The 23,411-nt window shown below is 41.8% G+C and overlaps 1 protein-coding gene across 1 annotated transcript in view; it reads left to right on the forward strand.

Moving 5' to 3' along the window:
• Positions 1-23,411, forward strand: part of kif5c (kinesin family member 5C) — a 152,566-nt gene that overhangs the window by 92,194 nt on the left and 36,961 nt on the right. Inside the window, 7 exon segments of the mRNA XM_060930522.1 lie at positions 865-1,071; positions 1,439-1,585; positions 4,066-4,254; positions 7,144-7,261; positions 7,545-7,621; positions 16,250-16,359; positions 18,088-18,189. Coding sequence (XP_060786505.1) covers positions 865-1,071; positions 1,439-1,585; positions 4,066-4,254; positions 7,144-7,261; positions 7,545-7,621; positions 16,250-16,359; positions 18,088-18,189 — 950 coding nt within the window.

The raw sequence follows: 23,411 nt of genomic DNA on the forward strand, positions 1-23,411 counted from the left end.
CTGAGCCCATTTTATGATTTCCAATACAGAAGCATGCCTGTATGTGATGCAGTGCCGTCTAAGGGCCCGAAGATCACGGACACCCAGTATGGTTTTCCGGCCTTGACCCTTACGCACAGAGATTCTTCCAGATTCTCTGAATCTTTTGATGATATTATGCACTGTAGATGATGATATGTTCAAACTCTTTGCAATTTTACACTGTCGAACTCCTTTCTGATATTGCTCCACTATTTGTCGGCGCAGAATCAGGGGGATTGGTGATCCTCTTCCCATCTTTACTTCTGAGAGCCGCTGCCACTCCAAGATGCTCTTTTTATACCCAGTCATGTTAATGACCTATTGCCAATTGACCTAATGAGTTGCAATTTGGTCCTCCAGCTGTTCCTTTTTTGTACCTTTAACTTTTCCAGCCTCTTATTGCCCCTGTCCCAACTTTTTTGAGATGTGTTGCTGTCATGAAATTTCAAATGAGCCAATATTTGGCATGAAATTTCAAAATGTCTCACTTTTGACATTTGATATGTTGTCTATGTTCTATTGTGAATACAATATCAGTTTTTGAGATTTGTAAATTATTGCATTCCGTTTTTATTTACAATTTGTACTTTGTCCCAACTTTTTTGGAATCGGGGTTGTATTATTAGGACAAGTTGTGTGTTGTTGGTTTTTTTTAAGTTAAACCTTAACATTGACCAAAAATCACATTCAGAGACTGTGGTTTTCCATGACCCAATAGAACTGATCAGGCATTTCAGCTGAGTGATAAAGATTATGTTGTGACTTCACTACAGCTACACTGTTCATTGGTTTGAAAGAGTTAAAACATCTCAGTTGTTGCCTGTACATCATCTGTCCTCACAGCTGTTAGCATCGACGCGGCACGACTGTGAGAAGCTACAGGAGGAATTGATGCGTCTGCAGCATGAGCATGAGGCAGCTAAAGAGGAGGTCAAGGAGGTGCTGCAAGCACTGGAGGAACTCGCCGTCAACTACGACCAGAAGAGCCACGAGCTGGAGGAGAAAGGAAGGAGCAATGTCCAGCTCACTGATGAGTTAACACAAAAGAGTGTAAGATGTCAAGTAGGGGAGGGGACAGGAAGTAGGAGAGTAATGTTACAGTAGAGTTAATGGTATTACGGATTCAGCAGCGTCTTTTGAGGAGAGTATGTGATGAGTTATAGAGGGTTTTTTTTATACAGTAGCGTTATATGTCCTTACATTGTTCAGTAAGACAAGACTTTAAAACCACATTCACCGAAAGACCACCTGTCAGGCAGTCAGAGGTGGATGTTGAAAAAGAAGAAGACAGAGGAAAAGATAATACATCACATTTATTTCAAGAAGAGGACAGACAATGGCGAGATGGTACTGTATTGTAAGTGTTGTCCAAGTGCCATGCCGTGACTCCAGATGTGTGCACATGTTCCTGTTACAGACACTTCTATCCACCGTAGAGAGGGATCTGGCCATGCTGCAGGAAGTGAGTGGACACCACAAGAAGAGATCTGCAGAGATCCTCAGCATGCTGCTGCGAGACCTCGGTGAGATCGGCACCGTCATCGGCACCACTGACCTAAAGACAGTAAGAACTTCTGAGATGATATGATCACACACACTTGCACAAAATCTTGATTGGCATTCCATTTTACTTTGATACAATTAAAGACTTACTGTAAAATGATCGACAATTAGATTGACTGAGTAGCAAACCAGCATCACTGTAATGTAATGACATCATCCTCTACGAACCGCATTTGTAAGCAGATGCCACAATAAACCATGATACATAGTATATAATATGATTTTTTCTATCATTCTGCAACTTTTGTTACAGCAAAACATAGTGTTTTGCAAAAGTATTCATCCGTCTTGGTGTTTGTCCTGTTTTGTCGCATTACAAGATGGAATTAAAATGGATTTTTGGGGGGTTAGCACCATTTGATTTACACAACATGCCTACCACTTTAAAGGTGAAAATTGTTTTATTGTAACACAAAGAATATCCATCCATCCTTTATCTGTAGCCGCTTATACTGTCCTACAGGGTCGCAGGCAAGCTGGAGCCTATCCCAGCTGACTATGGGTGAGAGGCGGGGTACACCCTGGACAAGTAGCCAGGTCATTATAGGGCTGACACATAGAGACAAACAACCATTCAAACTCACATTCACACCTAAGGTCAATTTAGAGCCACCAATTAGCCTAACCTGCATGCCTTTGAACTGTGAGGGAAACCGGAGCACCCAGAGGAAACCCATACGGACACGGGGAGAACATGCAAACTCCACACAGAAAGGCCCTTGCCGGCTGCTGGGCTTGAACCCAGGACCTTCTTGCTGTAGTGCTAATGACACAAAGAATAATTAAGATAATAAAAAAAAAAAACAGAAATCTGGAGTGTGCACAGATATTCACCCCCTTTCATCTGAAACCCCTAAAGAAGAGCTGGTCCAACCAATTCACTTCATAAGTCACATAATTAGTTGATTAAGATCCACCTGTGTGCAATTAAAGTGTCACATGATGTGTCACATGATATCTGTATAAATCAACCTGTTCTGGAAGGACCCTGACTCTGCTACACGACTAAGCAAGCAACATGAAAATCAAGGAGCCTCCAAACAGGTCAGAGACAAAGTTGTGGAGAAGTATAGATCAGGGTTGGGTTATAAAAAATATCCCAAACTTTGAATATTCCAGGGAGCACCATTAAATCCATTATAGCAAAATAGAAAGAATATGGCACCACTACAAACCTGACAAGAGAAGGCTGCCCACCAAAACTCACAGACCGGGCAAGGAGGGCATTAGTCAGAGATGCAACAAAAACACCAAAGATAACACTGACGGAGATGCAGAGATCTACAGTGGAGATGGGAGTATCTGTCCATAGGATCACTTTAAGCCGTACACTCCACAGAGTGGGGCTTTATGGAAGAGTGGCCAGAAAAAAGTAATTGCTTAAGAAAACACATTTGGAGTTTGCCCAACAGCATGTGGCAGACTCCCCCAACACATGGAAGAAGTTTATCTGGTCAAATGAGACTAAAATTGATCTTTTAGGCCATCATGGGGAATGCCATGTGTGGTGCAAACCCAACATCCTGAGAACACCATTCCTACAGTGAAGCATGGTGATGGCAGCAGCATCATGCTATGGGGATGTTTTTCATCTGCAGGGACAGGAAAGCTGGTCAGAACTGAAGGAAAGATGGATGGCACTAAATACAGGGCAATCCTGGAGGAAAATCTGCTTGAGTCAGCCAGAGGTTTGAGACTGGGACGAAGGTTCACGTTCTAGCAGGACAATGACTCTAAACATACTGTGAAAGCTACACTGTAGATGTTTAAAGGGAAACATTTAAATGTCTTGGAATGGCCTAATCAAAGCCCAGTCTTCAATCCAATTGAGAATCTGTGGCATAACTTGAAGATTGCTGTACACCAACACAACCCATCTAAAGCCTAGGTCACAACCGGCCGTACATGCTCCTACGGCCGGTCTACGTGCAAAAAACGCAAGAAACACATGGAGGGCGCACATGTGACGTGCTGATTTTCGAGCCGTAGACTGGCCGCAGACCGGCCGCAGACGTTCTTTCTCATGTCAAACAAACTCTACGGGCGCTTACGTTTTTTCAGGTTGTAAGACAAACTTACAGCCAATGTGCGTCTTTCTCCACGAACAAAAAAAACCGCAGCGATTTGGGAAACGCCAAAAATCGCACTGCCAAAAAATCATACGTCCGGTTGTGACCTAGGCTTAACAACAATTTGCACCTTTAAAGTTTTAGGCATGTTGTGTAAATCAAATGGTGTTAACCCTCCAAAAATCCATTTTAATTCCAGCTTGTAATGCGACAAAACAGGGCAAACGCCAAGAGGGATGAATACTTTTGCAAGACACTGTATAAACCAGATGTGACCAGAGTTTTATTCCAGTTGTAACATAACACATCTGGCTCTGAATTTCATATATTGTATTAAAGAGACAATATTTGATTTAAAAAATATTCGATAAGCTGATCTGACTTCCACTCCTCTTTCTTTTGCCTCCAGCAGACAGCAGAGGGTCCTGGAGCAATGGAGGAGGAGTTCACCATGGCGCGCCTCTACATCAGCAAGATGAAATCGGAGGTGAAGTCTCTGGTGAACCGCAGCAAACAGCTGGAAGGTGCTCAGGCTGAAACGGCACGAAAGATTCAGGCCAATGAGAAAGAGCTCGCGTCCTGCCAACTCCTCATCTCACAGGTCAGCTATGATTCATTCAAGATTCAAGAACGTTATTGTCATATATGCAGTGGGCCCACAAAATGAAATTCTGACTTTGTTTACTCTCCTCTGAAGGCAGTATAACCCAGACTGCCCAAGTGTAGAGTGTGTCGTGGGAGTGTGTACATCATCATTTCCACTCAGCACCGCTCTCTAGTAGTAGGGATTATAGTGATCCCAGGAGTATTGCCACAGTATTAAAATAACACAGTTTATTTGAATTCACTACAAAACTGACCAAATGGGAATATCATGAACGCTAATGCTCAAGCCAAACCAGGGTAGATTACATGAGCATTAGGCACTACTCAGGTCAAGAACTGATGTTTGGGTGCAGTCGGTGTTCCAGTTCATCCCAAAGATGTTCACTGGGGTTCAGGTCAGGACAATTGAGTTCTTCCACTCCAACTTCGGCAAACCATGTCTTCATAGAGATTGCTTTGTGCACAGGAGCATTGTCATGCTGGAACAGATTTGGGCTTTATAGTTCCAGTGAAGGGAAATTGTAAAGCTACAGCATACAGAGACATCCTAGACAATTGTGTTCTTTCAACTTTGTCGCAACAGAGTGGAGAAGGAACACATACAGTGGTGCTTGAAAGTTTGTGAACCCTTTAGAATTTTCTATATTTCTGCATAAATATGACCTAAAACATCATCAGATTTTCACACAAGTCCTAAAAGTAGATAACGAGAACCCAGTTAGACAAATGAGACAAAAATATTATATTTGGTCATTTATTTATTGAGGAATATGATCCAATATTACATATCTGTGAGTGGCAAAAGTATGTGAACCTCTAGGATTAGGAGTTAATTTGAAGGTGAAATTAGAGTCAGGTGTTTTCAATTAATGGGATGACAATCAGGTGTGAGTAGGCACCCTGTTTTATTTAAAGAACAGGGATCTATCAAAGTCTGATCTTCACAACACATGTTTGTGGAAGTGTATCATGGCACGAAAAAAGGAGATTTCTGAGGACCTTAGAAAAAGCATTGTTGATGCTCATCAGGCTGGAAAAGGTTACAAAACCATCTCTAAAGAGTTTGGACTCCATCAATCCACAGTCAGACAGATTGTGTACAAATGGAGGAAATTCAAGACCATTGTTACCCTCCCCAGGAGTGGCTGACCAACAAAGATCACTCCAAGAGCAAGGCATGTAATAGTCGACGAGGTCACAAAGGACCCCAGGGTAACTTCTAAGCAACTGAAGGCCTCTCTCACATTGGCTAATGTTAATGTTCATGAGTCCACCATCAGGAGAACACTGAACAACAATAGTGTGCACGGCAGGGTTGCAAGGAGAAAGCCACTGCTCTCCAAAAAGAACATTGCTGCTCGTCTGCAGTTTGCTAAACATCACGTGGACAAGCCAGAAGGCTATTGGAAATGTTTTGTGGACGGATGAGACCAAAATAGAACTTTTTGGTTTAAATGAGAAGCGTTATGTTTGGAGAAAGAAAAACACTGCATTCCAGCATAAGAACCTTATCCCATCTGTGAAACATGGTGGTGGTAGTATCATGGTTTGGGCCTATTTTGCTGCATCTGAGCCAGGACGGATTGCCACCATTGATGGAGCAATTAATTCTGAATTATACCAGCAAATTCTAAAGGAAAATGTCAGGACATCTGTCCATGAACTGAATCTCAAGAGAAAGGTGGGTCCTGCAGCAAGACAACGACCCTAAGCACACAAGTTGTTCTGCCAAAGAATGGTTAAAGAAGAATAAAGTTATAAAGAATAAAGTGTTTTTGAATGGCCAAGTCAAAGTCCTGACCTTAATCCAATCGAAATGTTGTAGAAGGACCTGAAGCAAGCAGTTCATGTGAGGAAACCCACCAACATCCCAGAGTTGAAGCTGTTCTGTACGGAGGAATGGGATAAAATTCCTCCAAGCCGGTGTGCAGGACTGATCAACAGTTAATGGAAATGTTTAGTTGCAGTTATTGCTGCACAAGGGGGTCACACCAGATACTGAAAGCAAACGTTCACATACTTTTGCCACTCACAGATATGTAATATTGGATCATTTTCCTCAATAAATAAATGACCAAGTATAATATTTTTGTCTCATTTGTTTAACTGGGTTTTCTTTATCTACTTTTAGGACTTGTGTGAAAATCTGATGATGTTTTAGGTCATATTTATGCAGAAATATAGAAAATTCTAAAGGGTTCACAAACTTTCAAGCACCACTGTATGTAACACTACAGTCACACTACAGCTCCCGATGCTTTGCGATGGGTTATTGATAAAAATGAGCCTTGTTGGTGGCAATAACTCCCCAAGCTTTGTGAAGTATTCCCAAACCCATCTGTGAGTATTCGCTGCTTAGTTTGCCAATGAAAACATCACCACCAAATTTCAGTGCATGCAATGACATTTTTTTGTGATGCTTTTGGCCACTTATGAGGCGAAGACACACCATAAAACAACTCGTGAAGCTCGAAGAACATTCGCCATGCATCACACGATTGGTCATGATGCTACCACTATTCAATCGCCAAGTATTCGCAAACCCGTTGCGAGCTGTAGTGTGACCAGGGCCTTAGTTAGCCTTAATCTCTATTGTAATGCAGCTCATTTGCATACTACAGTAATTCCTTGTCGACATTTGACATTTTGACATGTCCTATTACTCGCCAAAATATTTTATATGGCCCATGTTGCCCTGAGGAAATAGGAGCAATACGAAAGTTAGAAATTAATTTGCTCGTCAGTTTTAATGCACATGCCAAGTGTGATTTCTGTAGCATAAGTGCATAACATCTCCGTCGTGACAAGTCAAGAATCAGATAAAAAGTCTAATGATTGGTCCAGTAACTGAGTCTATGAGTGCATCTGTGTCTGACTGATCCAGCTCCAGGCCAAGATAAAATCCCTGAGTGACTACATGCAGAACATGGAGCAAAAGAAAAGACAGCTGGAGGAAAGCCAGGACTCACTGATGGAAGAGCTGGCTAAACTCCATGCTCAGGGTGGGTCTCATACAAATGCATTCACATACACATGGTACTGTACAAGGATGCTTCTCAGAAATTTTTGTAAATAAAGAAGAGAAATGATACGGTACTTATTTTAGAGCTGTGCGTTGTACAAATGTTATATGGCTCATTTTGTCATTATTTCCTTTCCACTCAGGGAAATAAACTATATCCGTATGTCCTAAAAACACGAACACTGAGTTTTAGACACTAGATGTTCTCGTATATTGACCTTTTTATAAATAGCACTTGTGCTTTTGCATGTTCGCTAATCTAGAAAAGATGCACGAGGTGTCTGTGATGGACAAGGAGAAGGAACACATGAGCAAGATGAAGGATGCTGAAGAGATGAAGGTACAGAATAATGTTCTCTCTGCCATCCATACCATTAAATATAAATGCAGCATATATACATTATATATCACGGGCGATTGCTCTAAGACAACGAGGAAGGCTCCGCCTCCTCTAAAAATGACGAACATCGTGTAGGATGAATTGCGCTAGGCTTATGTTATAGCCGACCTTATAACATTGCTATTTCAGATCCAGAATCATAGAAATATATGTGCTCAACCCAACTACAGTGCGAAATCATTCCGTTATAACTTTCCCCAGTTCGCCTAATGTGTGCGTGAGTTTTTCCCCCTCGTGACAGTGCGATGCAGCCCAGCCTCAGTGGATTAGGAGCTATGTGCTTGTCAATCTCAAAATGCAAGACGATTATTGGACAAATACTGCGAAAATGCCCGCCCACGGAGTCTCACGGACTCCCAGCCTCAGTGGACTTCAACGGCATTTGGGAGCGATGCGCTTTTCAATCTCAAAATGCAAGACAGTTATTGGACAAATACTGCGAAAACGCCCGCCCACGGACTCCGAGCCTCACATGGGAGGGACATGGCAGTTTCCGCGAGGAGACTGGTGATTGGGGAAAGCGGCCGGATATTTTCTTTGATTGACAGCTCGTTTCAACTATAGACAGGCAGCGGTACAGTGTTGCCAGATTGGGCGGTTTTAAGTGGATTTTGGCGGGTTTTGAACATATTTTGGGCTGGATAACGTCAGCAGTATCTGGCAACATCAGTTCAGTCCCATGCGGATTCGCAAGTGCTGTGGTGTATTGTCAGAGATCAGCTTACATTTCGATTTCATTCATTACATACGGTTTCTACCAGCTTTTTTAGTTTGTATATATTTTCATTGTAAATAAAGTGTAAATATAGTGTTGTCAAGTTTGCTATCTTAGTTCCAGAAATTTCGTTTATTTGAGTGACTGAACTTGAACTTGAGGGGGCTAGTCAGCTAGCAAGAAAGCTGCGCACGGATGCCAAGCATTGCTGATTTAATTTTGGCGAAGCCATTTGCCAGTCTTCCTTTCAAGGAAAAAATTAAAATTAAAGAGCAGGGTAGACCAACGCCTCAAATTGACTTGGTGAAAAAGGTAGGGAATAATACTCGCTCCTTTCAGCTCTCCTGGTTCAAGAAAGTGAATTGGCTAACAGCAAGTGACCCACATCAACAGTAAATAGGCTACTTTAGTAATATGTCATGGATGGACCAAAAATATAGAATCTATTTAAAATGTTTATGCTAAGTATATTATATTGGAATATATATTTTTCTGGATATGAATTAAACACAGCTACAATTTGGAAAACATTTTTAAACAAAAACACAGCCGAGGTCAATTTTTAAACAACATGCCACAATTTTTAAATATAAAATGTTAAAATATACCCCCCCAACACCACCATCATGTATATTGGACAGTAGGCTAATGGGCCAAAAGAACCTGTTATTTCACAGGTTGTGACCCTGCCAACAATCAGCCAGATCAGAGGCAAGAGTATGGGCAAAATTGATGTGTTTTTTCTTTTAAAATCTGGAAATATCGTAACCGACCAGCCTCCCCTGTTTGAAAGACTACCAGCCGCCACTGTTATATATCATGCTTCATGTAATTGGTTAAGTCCATGTATGAAATACATTCGTTTTGATTTATTTGAAGAAACTCCTTCTATGAACAGGTATGCCCAAACTTTTAACTTGTAGTGTAAAAATAGTAAAATATAGTAATTGTACTTTATGACAATCCTTATCTATTGTATTAGGGAATTTGTATATGACCTGAGTGTAACTGAAAATGAATATATGCACAGTTCGATGAAAAATCCAATTTTTTTGCTTTTAACATTATCATTTAGACCTTCAAAGATTATGACTCTATATATATACACACACACACACACATTCATATATACAGTGTCTACAGCAGTGGCGGCTGCTGGTTTTTAAAACAGGGGAAGCCCATTTTACGCATTCATCGTAAAACCTGTAGGCCGGATATCAAAGCATAGAAAGGTGTGCCCCATTAGCATAGTGAACTAGACAACCCTACCTAGTGGCAGAAAGTATTTTTGCTTGTACATTTCATGTTATAGTCTGGCTTGCCAGGCTAGTGCCTCATATCCTTAATCAAAAATATCAAACATCCAAAAATCACTGGCTATTCAACGAAGAGCCTTGAACATCATACCCTGATATGCAACACAGAGTCTTTAACACAACACCCAGCTGTGCAACACCATCCTTGAACATCTTCTGCAACACAGTCTGGAAATTCATAACCAGGTAGGCTATGCAACACACAGAACCTTGAATATTATACCCAGGTATAACCTATAACACAGAGCCCACCATTCTCTTAACATTACTGAACAATATACACACTTCAGATTCATGAACATTATATGATGCACACTATTTATACACAAATTCTGCCCTCCGCTCCTTTTCCAGAAAATGGTCTGTGACCCTGTCATACTAGCTGGTTGTGCTTTTCAGAGACTTCACCAATTTCTGTTAGCAGCTAGCACTGCAGGTCCCAATAAGGCTCAAGCTAGCCTACAACCAGATTGAACTACAAATGAAATAAATGAGTGAATTCACGAATGATCAAACTGATAGAATGGATGAAAGTTAACGGAGCACAACGAGTAATATTTACATTTATTTACAGAGTAATGTACAGAGACATCAATGAGAAGAAATGTTTATATGAAAAGAATTCGGACAGCACTTTGGCACACGACTACACTTTCTCGACATCCGCTGGGGACTGACTGATCATACTTCCGTGTTCTTCACCGACGCCGAAGTACAGAGCCCGCCCTCCTCATGTCTTTCAAACACTACCTCCAATAATCCTTCATCAGCCCGGCTTCTTGTCCCTCCCACTGTCTCGTTTAGTCCCAGAGAAGCCCGGCTTCCCTAGAAGTGACGATTTTGTCGATTTTAACCAATAACAACTAGCCAAAATTGGCTGTTCAGAGCCCTCTCATAGACTGCAACGGATACCCGGCTGCCAGCCATAGAGCCCATTGAAATAAGAAAGGTTACAGCCAGTGTTGCCAGATTGGGCGGTTTTAAGTGCATTTTGGTGGGTTTTGAACATATTTTGGCTGGAAAACGTCAGCAGTATCTGGCAACGCTGGTTACAGCCTGGCAGCAAAGGTGATTCTCGTAGCGAACTGCAAGTTCGTCAGACATCACTCAAATAAGTTACAGGATAGTTATGAACGTAAATACAATCTTGGGCATATATTATGTTATGCAAGTTATTGTTTTAATGAGAATTCAACGTCGTAGATGCCGCAGTTTGGGGAGAGAATTTTAGGGGAAGCTCGGCTTCCCTTGTTGTCTCTGAGAAATCGCCCCTGGTTTAGTCCCAGAGAAGCCCGGCTTCCCTAGAAGTGACGATTTTGTTGATTTTAACCAATAACAACTAGCCGAAATTGGCTGTTCAGAGCCGTCTCGTAGACTGCAACGGATACCCGGCTGCCAGTCAGTGTTGCCAGATACTGCTGACGTTTTCCATCCCAAAATATGTTCAAAACCCGCCAAAATGCACTTAAAACCACCCAATCTGGCAACACTGCTGCCAGTCCATAGAGCCCATTGAAATAAGAAAGGTTACAGCCTGGCAGCAAAGGTGATTCTCGTAGCGAACTGCAAGTTCGTCAGACATCACTCAAATAAGTTACAGGATAGTTATGAACATAAATACAATCTTGGGCATATATTATGTTATGCAAGTTATTGTTTTAATGAGAATTCAACGTCGTAAACACCGCAGTTTGGGGAGAGAATTTTAGGGGAAGCTCGGCTTCCCTTGCTGTCTCTGAGAAATCGCCCCTGGTCTACAGTATTCATCCCCCTTGGTGTTTGTCCTGTTTTGTCGCATTACAAGCTGGAATTAAAATGGATTTTTGGAGGGTTAGCACCATTTGATTGATACAACATGCCTACCACTTTAAATTGTTGTAAATTGTTGTTTTATTGTGACACAAACAATAAGCAGGGTGTCCGCGGAGTCTAAAAAAGTCTAAAAAAAGTCTAAAATTACACATTTTCAATTTTAGGCTTAAAAAAGTCTAAAATACAGAGATATTTTGCACTGTTGGTCTAAAATCTCATTTGGGTAATTTAAGACCTAGGTTACATGCAGAATTATTCTGCACGTAGAAAATCTTCCCGAAAGTTCCTTTCAGCACCTAGATGTCACCCGGGATTGGTTAGCATCTAGGTGCTGAAAGGAACTTCCGGGAAGATTTTCTAGTTTCGGTTGTGTTGCCAGATTGGGCGGTTTTAAGTGCGTTTTAGCGGGTTTTGAACATATTTTGGGCTAGAAAACGTCAGCAGTATCTGGCAACACTGCCGGCGGGAAGATTTCCTGGTTCCGGTTTACAGCGCTGACTCAGTTCATGCAATCGCTGGTGTTGCGTAGGCTACCGTGTAAGCTCTGTCAATTTCAGCGACAAATTAAAAATGGAAGCGGACGAATTGGTTCCTAAAAGAACTAGTAAGGGGTCAGTCATCCGGCATTTTTTTTGGATATCGCGAGGAGGACGTGGAACAGCAAATGCCAGTTTGTAAAGTGTGCAAAAAAAACTGTCATCACGAAAGGCAGCAGCACTACAAATATGTTCCATCACCTGAAACCTCACCCGGTACAGTATGAAGAGTCTCTTAAACTCCCAACTACTTGCCCACGAGCTAACCCCCCCCCCCCCACACACACACACAAGCTAAACAAATGACCATAGCGGCCTCGTTCTCCAAAGCCACCCCATATGAGAAAACGAGTCAGAGATGGAGAGCTATAACGGATGCGATCACTAACATCATTGCCGAAGACATGATCCCGATTAGTATAGTGGAAACACCAGGCTTCCAAAAGTTACTAAACACACTCGATCCCAAATATGAGTTGCCTGGTCGCAGACATTTTACAGAGAAGGCAATACTGGAATTCTACACATCTGAGAGGCAGAGCCGGAAAACATTCAGTTCAAAAGTGTGCAAAGAGAAAAATTGTTTTGCAGATCTCTCTCTTCTCTCCCTCAATCTCTCTCTCTATTGTGAATGTTCCAGTGGTTCTCAGTAGTCAGGTTAATAGCTTGGAGATCTATTTTTAAAAATAATTTAATGAATTAGCACTTTTCTTATTTAGGCTAAATGTCTTTCTCAGTGTTGAGCTTGCACTTTATTGGTTTGAGCTCTGAGCAGCTCTGTATTGTGTTGTCCCTTTGCTGCAATTTTCAAGATTGTTTTTGCAGTTTGTGCTACATCTTTGTTGAATAAAAATAGTCTTATTTCAATTCAATTGTGATTAATCACCAACATGAAAATTTAAAATGTGTTGTTGAAAACCACCTGTAAAGTTAACCAAGAATGTTATTTAATCTGCAGGGATTGTAGTGAAAACAGTAAAGAGTAAAAGTTAGATTTCATGGGGTCGTTTAGAGGAGATTTAAATATATCGAGATATATATCGTGAAATGGAGAAAATGTATCGGGATATTCATTTTTTCCCATATCGCACAGCCCTATTGTCACGGTTTGTAGCAAAATGGGCAAATGCAAGTTTAACGACTGCTGGCTTGAACGCAATGATTTCGTAGACTGGTTAAAACGTGTACCAAACAATCCGTTTGAGGCGTACTGCACATTGTGCAAAAGAACACTCAAACTCTGCACCCTGGGTGTAAAGGCAGCGGAATCACACGCGAAAGCGGAGAAGCACCAGGCTGCCCATAAAAGTCTGCAACAATCGCATGCCGTCACTCAATTTTGTTCACCGTTGTCAGGTCCAAGCACATCTCGAGACGGTGTATCAGCTAACTCCGTGCAAACTGTAACGTTACAACATGCAAACCGTACGGAATCGAATGCCTCATTCTCAAGTGATTTGCGGGGTGTCTTTGGCTCCACTGCAACTTAGTTCCTCATTAATGCAAGAGCGCACCCTAGGGATGTAATGAGTTCATTGGTGAATGATAATAAATTTTGTTATTTCGAAAGTAAGTCAGGCTCTCCCAATTTTCTTTTTTTTTTTGTGCGGCATAAGTCTTAAATTTAACCTGCTATGGTCTTAAAAAGGTCTTAAAAAGTCTTAAATTGAACTTGTTCAAGCCTGCAGACACCCTGTCACAGGGCAGACACATAGACACAGACAACCATTCACACTCACATTCACACCTACGGTCAATTTAGAGTCACCAGTTAACCTAACCTGCATGTCTTTGGACTGTGGGGGAAACCGGAGCACCCGGAGGAAACCCACGCGGACACGGGGAGAACATGCAAACTCCGCACAGAAAGGCCCTCACCGGCCACGGGGCTCGAACCCGGACCTTCTTGCTGTGAGGCGACAGTGCTAACCACTACACCACCATGCCGAGGGGCAGCATCAAACTTCTAATTTCATCTAAAACCTGATTGGTTAAAATTGACTGATGGGAATACAAACTGTCCCACGTCTCCGTCGTCCTAGCTCTCCCTGCTCTTCCCTATATTTCATTTCGCCTGACTTCGAATTCAATCAGTTGCTTCATCTAATCAAAATCCATTTTTCAGCATGCTACAACCAATCATCTTTCTGCAAGAATATTAGTCTCACTCACACTACATGTATTAAAAGCACATTGATCTTATGAAACATACAAGTTTTAAATGAGAAAGGGTGATGTGGTGGGATTTATTTCACTTTCTAATGAATGATGAATTAAATTGCATGGAATTACATGAGACCATGGTCAAAAACAGTGTTTACTTTAATACTTTCATCATTTAACTTTGACTCAAATACAACCCCGATTCCAAAAAAGTTGGGACAAAGTACAAATTGTAAATAAAAACGGAATGCAATGATGTGGAAGTTTCAAAATTCCATATTTTATTCAGAATAGAACATAGATGACATATCAAATGTTTAAACTGAGAAAATGTATCATTTAAAGAGAAAAATTAGGTGATTTTAAATTTCATGACAACAACACATCTCAAAAAAGTTGGGACAAGGCCATGTTTACCACTGTGAGACATCCCCTTTTCTCTTTACAACAGTCTGTAAACGTCTGGGGACTGAGGAGACAAGTTGCTCAAGTTTAGGGATAGGAATGTTAACCCATTCTTGTCTAACGTAGGATTCTAGTTGCTCAACTGTCTTAGGTCTTTTTTGTCGTATCTTCCGTTTTATGATGCGCCAAATGTTTTCTATGGGTGAAAGATCTGGACTGCAGGCTGGCCAGTTCAGTACCCGGACCCTTCTTCTACGCAGCCATGATGCTGTAATTGATGCAGTATGTGGTTTGGCATTGTCATGTTGGAAAATGCAAGGTCTTCCCTGAAAGAGACGTCGTCTGTATGGGAGCATATGTTGCTCTAGAACCTGGATATACCTTTCAGCATTGATGGTGTCTTTCCAGATGTGTAAGCTGCCCATGCCACACGCACTAATGCAACCCCATACCATCAGAGATGCAGGCTTCTGAACTGAGCGCTGATAACAACTCGGGTCGTCCTTCTCCTCTTTAGTCCGAATGACACAGCGTCCCTGATTTCCATAAAGAACTTCAAATTTTGATTCGTCTGACCACAGAACAGTTTTCCACTTTGCCACAGTCCATTTTAAATGAGCCTTGGCCCAGAGAAGACGTCTGCGCTTCTGGATCATGTTTAGATACGGCTTTTTCTTTGAACTATAGAGTTTTAGCTGGCAACGGCGGATGGCACGGTGAATTGTGTTCACAGATAATGTTCTCTGGAAATATTCCTGAGCCCATTTTGTGATTTCCAATACAGAAGCATGCCTGTATGTGATGCAGTGCCATCTAAGGGCCCGAAGATCACGGGCACCCAGTATGGTTTTCCGGCCTTGACCCTTACGCACAGAGATTCTTCCAGATTCTCTGAATCTTTTGATGATATTATGCACTGTAGATGATGATATGTTCAAATTCTTTGCAATTTTACACTGTCGAACTCCTTTCTGATATTGCGCCACTATTTGTCGGCGCAGAATTAGGGGGATTGGTGATCCTCTTCCCATCTTTACTTCTGAGAGCTGCTGCCACTCCAAGATGCTCTTTTTATACCCAGTCATGTTAATGACCTATTGCCAATCGACCTAATGAGTTGCAATTTGGTCCTCCAGCTGTTCCTTTTTTGTACCTTTAACTTTTCCAGCCTCTTATTGCCCCTGTCCCAACTTTTTTGAGATGTGTTGCTGCCATGAAATTTCAAATGAGCCAATATTTGGCATGAAATTTCAAAATGTCTCACTTTCGACATTTGATATGTTGTCTATGTTCTATTGTGAATACAATATCAGTTTTTGAGATTTGTAAATTATTGCATTCCATTTTTATTTACAATTTGTACTTTGTCCCAACTTTTTTGGAATCGGGGTTGTACTACTTTCACCTTTAATTGAGTCCAACTTTGACACAGCATTCACACTCTCACTTTGGACCAATTTTTTCTGTTACTTTTGCACCGATGGTGAATGACTTTATCTGCTCTTGCTCACGATTTTACCCGTTTAAAGGTTTATTTCAAATTGTAAAGGCAACCAAATTCAAAATAGTGACTTTTGCCATTTGTGCAAACACATTCATTCATTTCTGTGAACATGTGTAGAAAGCACTGCAGGAGCAGATGGAGAGTCACCGCGAGGCCCATCAGAAGCAGCTGTCACGCCTCCGAGACGAAATCGAGGACAAGCAGAAGATCCTGGATGAGCTGAAAGAGTTAAGAGCTTAAAAAAATGTGGCTTCTTTCAGAAGATCTTTCATGCGAGCAAAAAGAAGGCCATCTTAAACAGACTAACAGCTTTCTTTGAGCTGTTTGGCCGTTTTCCTCGACCTTTATTCATTTTGTACAAAAATGTGGCAGATCACAGAATCCAGGGAGACATGTCTGCCCGGGGGCATTTGAGTTATTGACAGATTCAGAAAGTACAGTTTCTAAGCTTTCCAATGATGCCTTCCATGTGGAGATCTGACAATATTTGAAGAATGTGTGGCCTTTTGAAAGTGTATACTTCTTAAAACAGAAAAGGGAGAAAATCGCCCTCAAAGTTTTCCATCTCAGCTACTCTGGGTGCAGGGCGGGCACATAATGGTGCTCATTTGCATGACATTAAGGAAAGCCCTACCCCCTACGAGCTAGCACGATACTACTTTCATGTAAACAAAGATCACCACGTCAATTTTCCTTCCATGCAAAGTATGCCCAACACAATTATGAAGTACAAAAATAAGCCCTAAAGTATACTTTAATGTTTTGTGGTTGAAAAATTGCTCACACCGTAAGAAAGAAAGATAGCACGATGATGACACAACTAACACAACACTAGTTTCATGTAAAGCCTCGGTCACAACCGGCCGTACAGTACGCACTCCTACAGCCGGTCTACACGCAAAAAACGCAAGAAACGCACGGAGGGCGTGCGTGAAAAGCACGAGAGCGCACGTGTGATGTGCTGATTTTCGAGCCGCAGACCGGCCGCAGAGGTTCTTTGTCATGTCAAACAAACTCTACGGGCGCTTACTTTTTTTCAGGTTGCAAGACAAACTTACGGCCAACGCGCGTCTTTCTCCGTGAACAAAAAAAAACCCCGCAGCGATTTGGGAAACGCCAAAAATCACATGGCCAAAAAATCGTACGTCCGGTTGTGACCTAGGCTTAACCAAACCACAACACTCTCCGTTACATGCAAAAATAACCACACAGCCTTAGATTAATAAACTTACCCCATCAGAAAGAGAAACGGCACCTTGCACACACCAATGCCTCCGATGGAATGTAATCCTAGAACTGTCCGTGTATCATCTGATCATTCAAGTATTCCATTCAATCTGGAAAACGAGGTTGCGTTTTTTTTGCTAGAAATGGTGATCTCCGATGTAAATACCGTGTGTCTGTTTGCTTCGCGGTTTTCAGCTCCTCTGCGCTCTGTTTAGTAGCTCATTCCATAGTGAAATTACATGCCTGTATGCAGTTAAGTAGCCATGTGCTCAGCTCGGATCATACAGCTGATTCGCGGAAAAAAAAAAACAAAAGACTTAAATCATCATGTGAATGGCCCATATGGTAATTTACCCACACACCCCAGCAGGCTACAGTCCTGACAAAAACGAGACAATTTGCAACAAAAAATGTATGCTTTTCCAACAAAACAATCTATTATCTGAAATACTGATTGCATTCTTCAAGATCTCAACTTGCACATGATGGAAAAAAACAAAAATCACAAATTTCGAAAAAAAAAATGCTTCTTTTGCGATTATCTCGGATTCGTTTTGGCCGACATGCGTCCCTGGATTCGGTGAGGGGTCACAAATGTGAAGATATTAAATTAAAGAGTATTGAGCTTTGAATCTCATGAATGGAACTGACTGACGTTATTATGTATGAGAATTAAATTGCTATCCTATTTCAAATCTTGACCCTCTTCCCCCCCACCCCCACCCCAGTATGAACCAGTCTCTTGAGCTAGAACAGAAAAAGCTCGTGTCTGACTACAACAAGCTAAGAGAGGAGGAACAGGAGAAGGACAAGAAGCTGCAGAAACTCATGTAAGTAAACTGTTGATGGTGCTCATGAACTGTTCTCATCTTATATCAACAAGCAGAGTCCATGGTTCTGACTGCCAGAAAAGCTCATATCACATGTGAAAGGTTCAGTCCATCCCACACAAGGGTAACTTACCCCTTTTTGACCAACAAGGAACGGGTTCTTGAATGGGTTCCGTTCAGGATTCTTTGAACCTTAGTGTCAGCTAGTGAACAAGCCCATGTTTTCACCAGCTTTGAGAGGAACCGGTGTAATCAAGGATGCATCATGAATAGATGATGTTGCATGAATCACAACAGAAGTAAACAGTAGTCGCAAGATGGCGGTGCACATTGATTACCTGCGAACTTTTGTTTTGTTATTGCAGATGTTTTCAGTTCATATTTTCTAAAAATGTATCCTTTTCCACTGCGTTCTCCATTGATGTGCTCCATTTCCTCTCCAAACTAATGACACACCCAGTGATGATGTCACGGTTCATGCTAGAAAAACCAGCTACCGGTATGTTTTAATTCCATCTGGAAACCAAGTTTTCAGTTTCCGAACCAATTTATTTTTGGTCGAAATGCTCTGGGGTAGGTTTCTTGATAACGTTGCACTTTATGGCTAAAGAGTGAGTTTAAAGATGCTCGTAAGCAACGAACGTTTTCTTTGTATGGGTTTTCCCGGACTCACTTGTAAGAAGGAGTCTTAAAGTGAATGTAATGCCTCTAAACCACCCTTTTTTCCTTGTACAAAGCAACAATCATTATGTTGGTTGACCATGTGTTTTCGAACCATAGCTGATCCAAAAGGCCATAAATTAATGGAAAATCAATAAGATCAGCCGATTTTCATAGATTCTGCCGAGACTGAACCGGAAGATCCCAAAGGGGTCTATTTTAATATTTAAATTAATTTTAAATATTATTTTATTTATTTTAAAATAAATCTATTTTAATATTTAAATATTTAAATTAATTCTATTTAATATATATATATATATATATATATATATATATATATATATATATATATATACATACACACACAGGGTGCGATTTGTCAAAAAACCAGAAGGGGGATGTTTTTTTTTTTTTTTTAAGCATGAAACGTCACAAAATTAAGGTAACAATAGGCTAACAGCTCAATAACATCCGATGATATCAAATGAATAACACTAAATGAAAACAAACACTAAACCAGAGATAGTAAATTAATCTTCCTATCTCTCTGACTAAATACACGAACACACAACAAAGTTCGCATTGCTTGTCGCGTTGCTGTGATGTTTCTCTCCCTCCGGATTAAATGGACAGTGACTCGAAAATCACTGAAATACATGAATACTAAATGAACAGTTTGCTCTGATGGCGCAGTTCATGTGGCCTTTTCTGCTTTCCCGTCGGTGCGCTATCCGCCGCGTTTCGCCCTTCTTTAATCCACATTTCTGCGAATTTCTCAGCAGGGAAGGAACGCACGTCTGGCCCATTGACAGCGAGGAAAAGAAGGCTGTCAGTGTGGATACATTCATTCTGTTGCGCTCATCAGTAAGGATGTGATTCATGGCGCTAAATCCACGTTCACACTCTGATTATCTACAATGTATCTATTTGCTGGGGATGTTCGTAGGGTTGCCAACTTTCTCATATCCAAATGAGGGACACTTTGTTCCAGGTGCGGACAAGTACCGGTACAGGCCCTGTACACGCACCCCAGCGCCCCAAAATAGTTACAGTACCGAATCGCCTTTAGGTGAGGGTTTCAAATGTAGGCCACTACAAGTTCATTTCTAAAATAGAGCTTTTAAAAATTAATAGACCAATTAATGGATATTTTTAAGTAACTTAATGCAAAATAACAAACAATTCTAATATTATTGTCTCATTTTTCTCTTTTAAACTTTGGCCAAATAATTCATCAGGCCATATTTATGAAGCGGCACGGTGGTGTAGTGGTTAGCGCTGTCGCCTCACAGCAAGAAGGTCCTGGGTTCGAGCCCCGGGGCCGGCGAGGGCCTTTCTGTGTGGAGTTTGCATGTGCTCCCCGTGTCCGCGTGGGTTTCCTCCGGGTGCTCCGGTTTCCCCCACAGTCCAAAGACATGCAGGTTAGGTTAACTGGTGACTCTAAATTGACCGTAGGTGTGAATGTGAGTGTGAATGGTTGTCTGTGTCTATGTGTCAGCCCTGTGATGACCTGGTGACTTGTCCAGGGTGTACCCCGCCTTTCACCCGTAGTCAGCTGGGATAGGCTCCAGCTTGCCTGCGACCCTGTAGAAGGATAAAGCGGCTAGAGATAATGAGATGAGATGAGATATTTATGAAGGCAATGTCATAAACTGAAAAATGATTTGCTGTAGCTGTAAAACCATGGTATTTGCTTAATTGTCCATTTGAAAACCCTAAGAACCTTCTGCAATGCTTCATAGCAGAAGAAGAAGAGAGAAAGACATCACAAAGGCAGGAGTGAGGCAGAAAAGCTCCCCTACTATAGGCTGAGGTCTATCCTGTTTCGGAAGGGTTTTTTTTTTTAAGCTATCTGCTATCCTTATCGAACAGTTAGGCTGTATCCACTGGCTGCACCATCTGCTCTAGTTTAATTTGATGCCTATTTTGTCAGTATAGCTTAAAAATTCAGGATATGGCAACAGTGAATGGTTTTAAATCGCAGATGACCGCGACTCGCGGTAATAGCGCTTCTCACGGCAATTACGCGATTTACACCACAGCATTGGAGTGAGGGGCAGGATCTGTCCCTGACGGGACAAATTAAAATGACCCAAAAACGGGATGTCCCGCCCAATACGGGACGGTTGGCAACCCTAGACGTTCGTGAACATCAAAGCTGCCACTTCAGGTCATTTTGAAAGTGAGTGCAATGTAGACCATAGAAAACTGTGTCACACCATGCCTGTCATGTCAACTTTTTTTTTGGTTTGTTTGTTTTATTGACGGGGTTGTCCCCGAGGATTTTTTTTTCAGCAGAGATAAAAACCAGAGGGGGGGATGATCCCCACCATCCCCCCCAGCAAATCGCACCCAGCTTACCGTATATGTCGGATGAAGGGGCAGATGATTGTCAAGGATATTCTGGAGTAAATGGTTATCTTTTCGAGCCCCCAAGATGAGAAACCGCCAGTTCACTCAGTTCATGACAGTCTTCCTCTGTGGCGCGCACGAGATAGATAGAGATAGAGAGAGAGAGATGTGCAGAATACAGTGGTTACCTTTCATCATGTTTTCCTGAACAAAACTAAAAACAAATCAAGTCTTGCAATATTGCAATCTGAGAGCATTTAACACATTTCAGTAAATAATTAATGATGATGATGATTGCGTGCACACATTTTTCTTCCTGTTAAAGTGCATCAGATATGATGAGATCGGATGTCGCGAGCGTGTAAATGTTGCTCATAATCCTGCATCTGGTGCACTGTGTGTGTGTGTGTGTGTGTGTGTGTGTGTGTGTGTGTGTGTGTGTGTGTGTAATAATAGGTTGAATCAACGAACTGTCCAAATGTCAGATCAAATGTCATTTATTAAATAAATGGGTGTCTTTTTACTCCAATAATTCCCATGTGGTCGATGAGCACCTGATAAATCATATTTATTATTAGTAGACGACACGAAATCTGCCCGCTTCGTTTGCACAAACTTCACCCACTGTCGCTTTAGATTTGTGCTATTTCTCAGAAATTTGTGAATTGAATGTCCTGTTGTATATGAATTTGAACATCCAAACATGGGCGGCACTGTGGTGTAGTGGTTAGCGCTGTCGCCTCACAGTAAGAGGGTCCGAGTTCGAGCCCCGTGGCCAGCAAAGGCCTTTCTGTGCGGACTTTGCATGTTCTCCCCGTGTCCGTGTGGGTTTCCTCCGGGTGCTCCGGTTTCCCCCACAGTCCAAAGACATGCAGGTTAGGTTAACTGGTGACTCTAAATTGACCGTAGGTGTGAATGTGAGTGTGAATGGTTGTCTGTGTCTATGTGTCAGCCCTGTGATGACCTGGCGACTTGTCCAGGGTGTACCCCGCCTTTCGCCTGTAGTCAGCTGGGATAGGCGCCAGCTTGCCCAAGACCCTGTAGAACAGGATAAAGCAGCTAGAGATAATGAGATGAGACATCCAAACACAACGCAGCGCTTTTCCATTGTTATTTTTGTCAAATTCTTACAAGGATATCCAATCTTGGTGAGTAAACAAGCATGGGATCCACGTCTGACTTCGTGTGAGACTTGCCCTGAGGCAAGGCTGCCTTTTTCCAAGATCTGGACACTGCGATTTATGGATAGTTTTGTGCTTGATGATAAAATAACAAACAAACAAACAAATATATATGTGCGGCATGGTGGTGTAGTGGTTAGCACGGTCGCTTCACAGCAAGAAGGTCCGGGTTCGAGCCCCGTGGCCGGCGAGGGCCTTTCTGTGCGGAGTTTGCATGTTCTCCCCATGTCCGCGTGGGTTTCCTCCGGGTGCTCCGGTTTCCCCCACAGCCCAAAGACATGCAGGTTAGGTTAACTGGTGACTCTAAATTGACCGTAGGTGTGAGTGTGAATGGTTGTTTGTCTGTGTCGGTCCTGCGATGACCTGGCGACTTGTCCAGGGTGTACCCCGCTTGCTCCAGCTTGCCCATGGCCCTGTAGAACAAGATAAGCGGCTACAGATAATGGATGGAGATATATATATATATATATATATATATATATATATATATATATATATACACACACAGTTGTGCTCATAAGTTTACATACCCTGGCAGAATCTATGATTCTTTGACCATTTTTCAGAGAATATGAATGATAACACAAAAACATATTTTCCACTCATGCTTAGTGGTTGGGTGAAACCATTTATTGTCAAATGACTGTGTTTTCTTTTTTTAAATCATAATGACAACAGAAACTACCCAAATAACCCTGATCAAAAGTTCACATACCCTGGTGATTTTGGCCTGATAACATGCACAGAAGTTGACACAAATGGGTTTGAATGGCTACTAAAGGTAACATCCTCACCTGTGATCTGTTTGCTTGTAATCAGTGTGTGTGCATAAAAGCTGAGTGAGTTTCTGGGATCCAGACAGACTCTTGCGTCTTTCATCCAACCACTGATGTTTCTGGATTCTGAGTCATGGGGAAAGCAAAAAATTGTCAACGGATCTACGGGAAAAGGTAGTTGAACTGTATAAAACAGGAAAGGGATACAAAAAGATATCCACGGAATTGATAATGCCAGTCAGCAGTGTTC

The sequence above is a fragment of the Neoarius graeffei genome, chromosome 9, assembly GCF_027579695.1.
Source record: "Neoarius graeffei isolate fNeoGra1 chromosome 9, fNeoGra1.pri, whole genome shotgun sequence".
Taxonomy (NCBI): domain Eukaryota; kingdom Metazoa; phylum Chordata; class Actinopteri; order Siluriformes; family Ariidae; genus Neoarius; species Neoarius graeffei.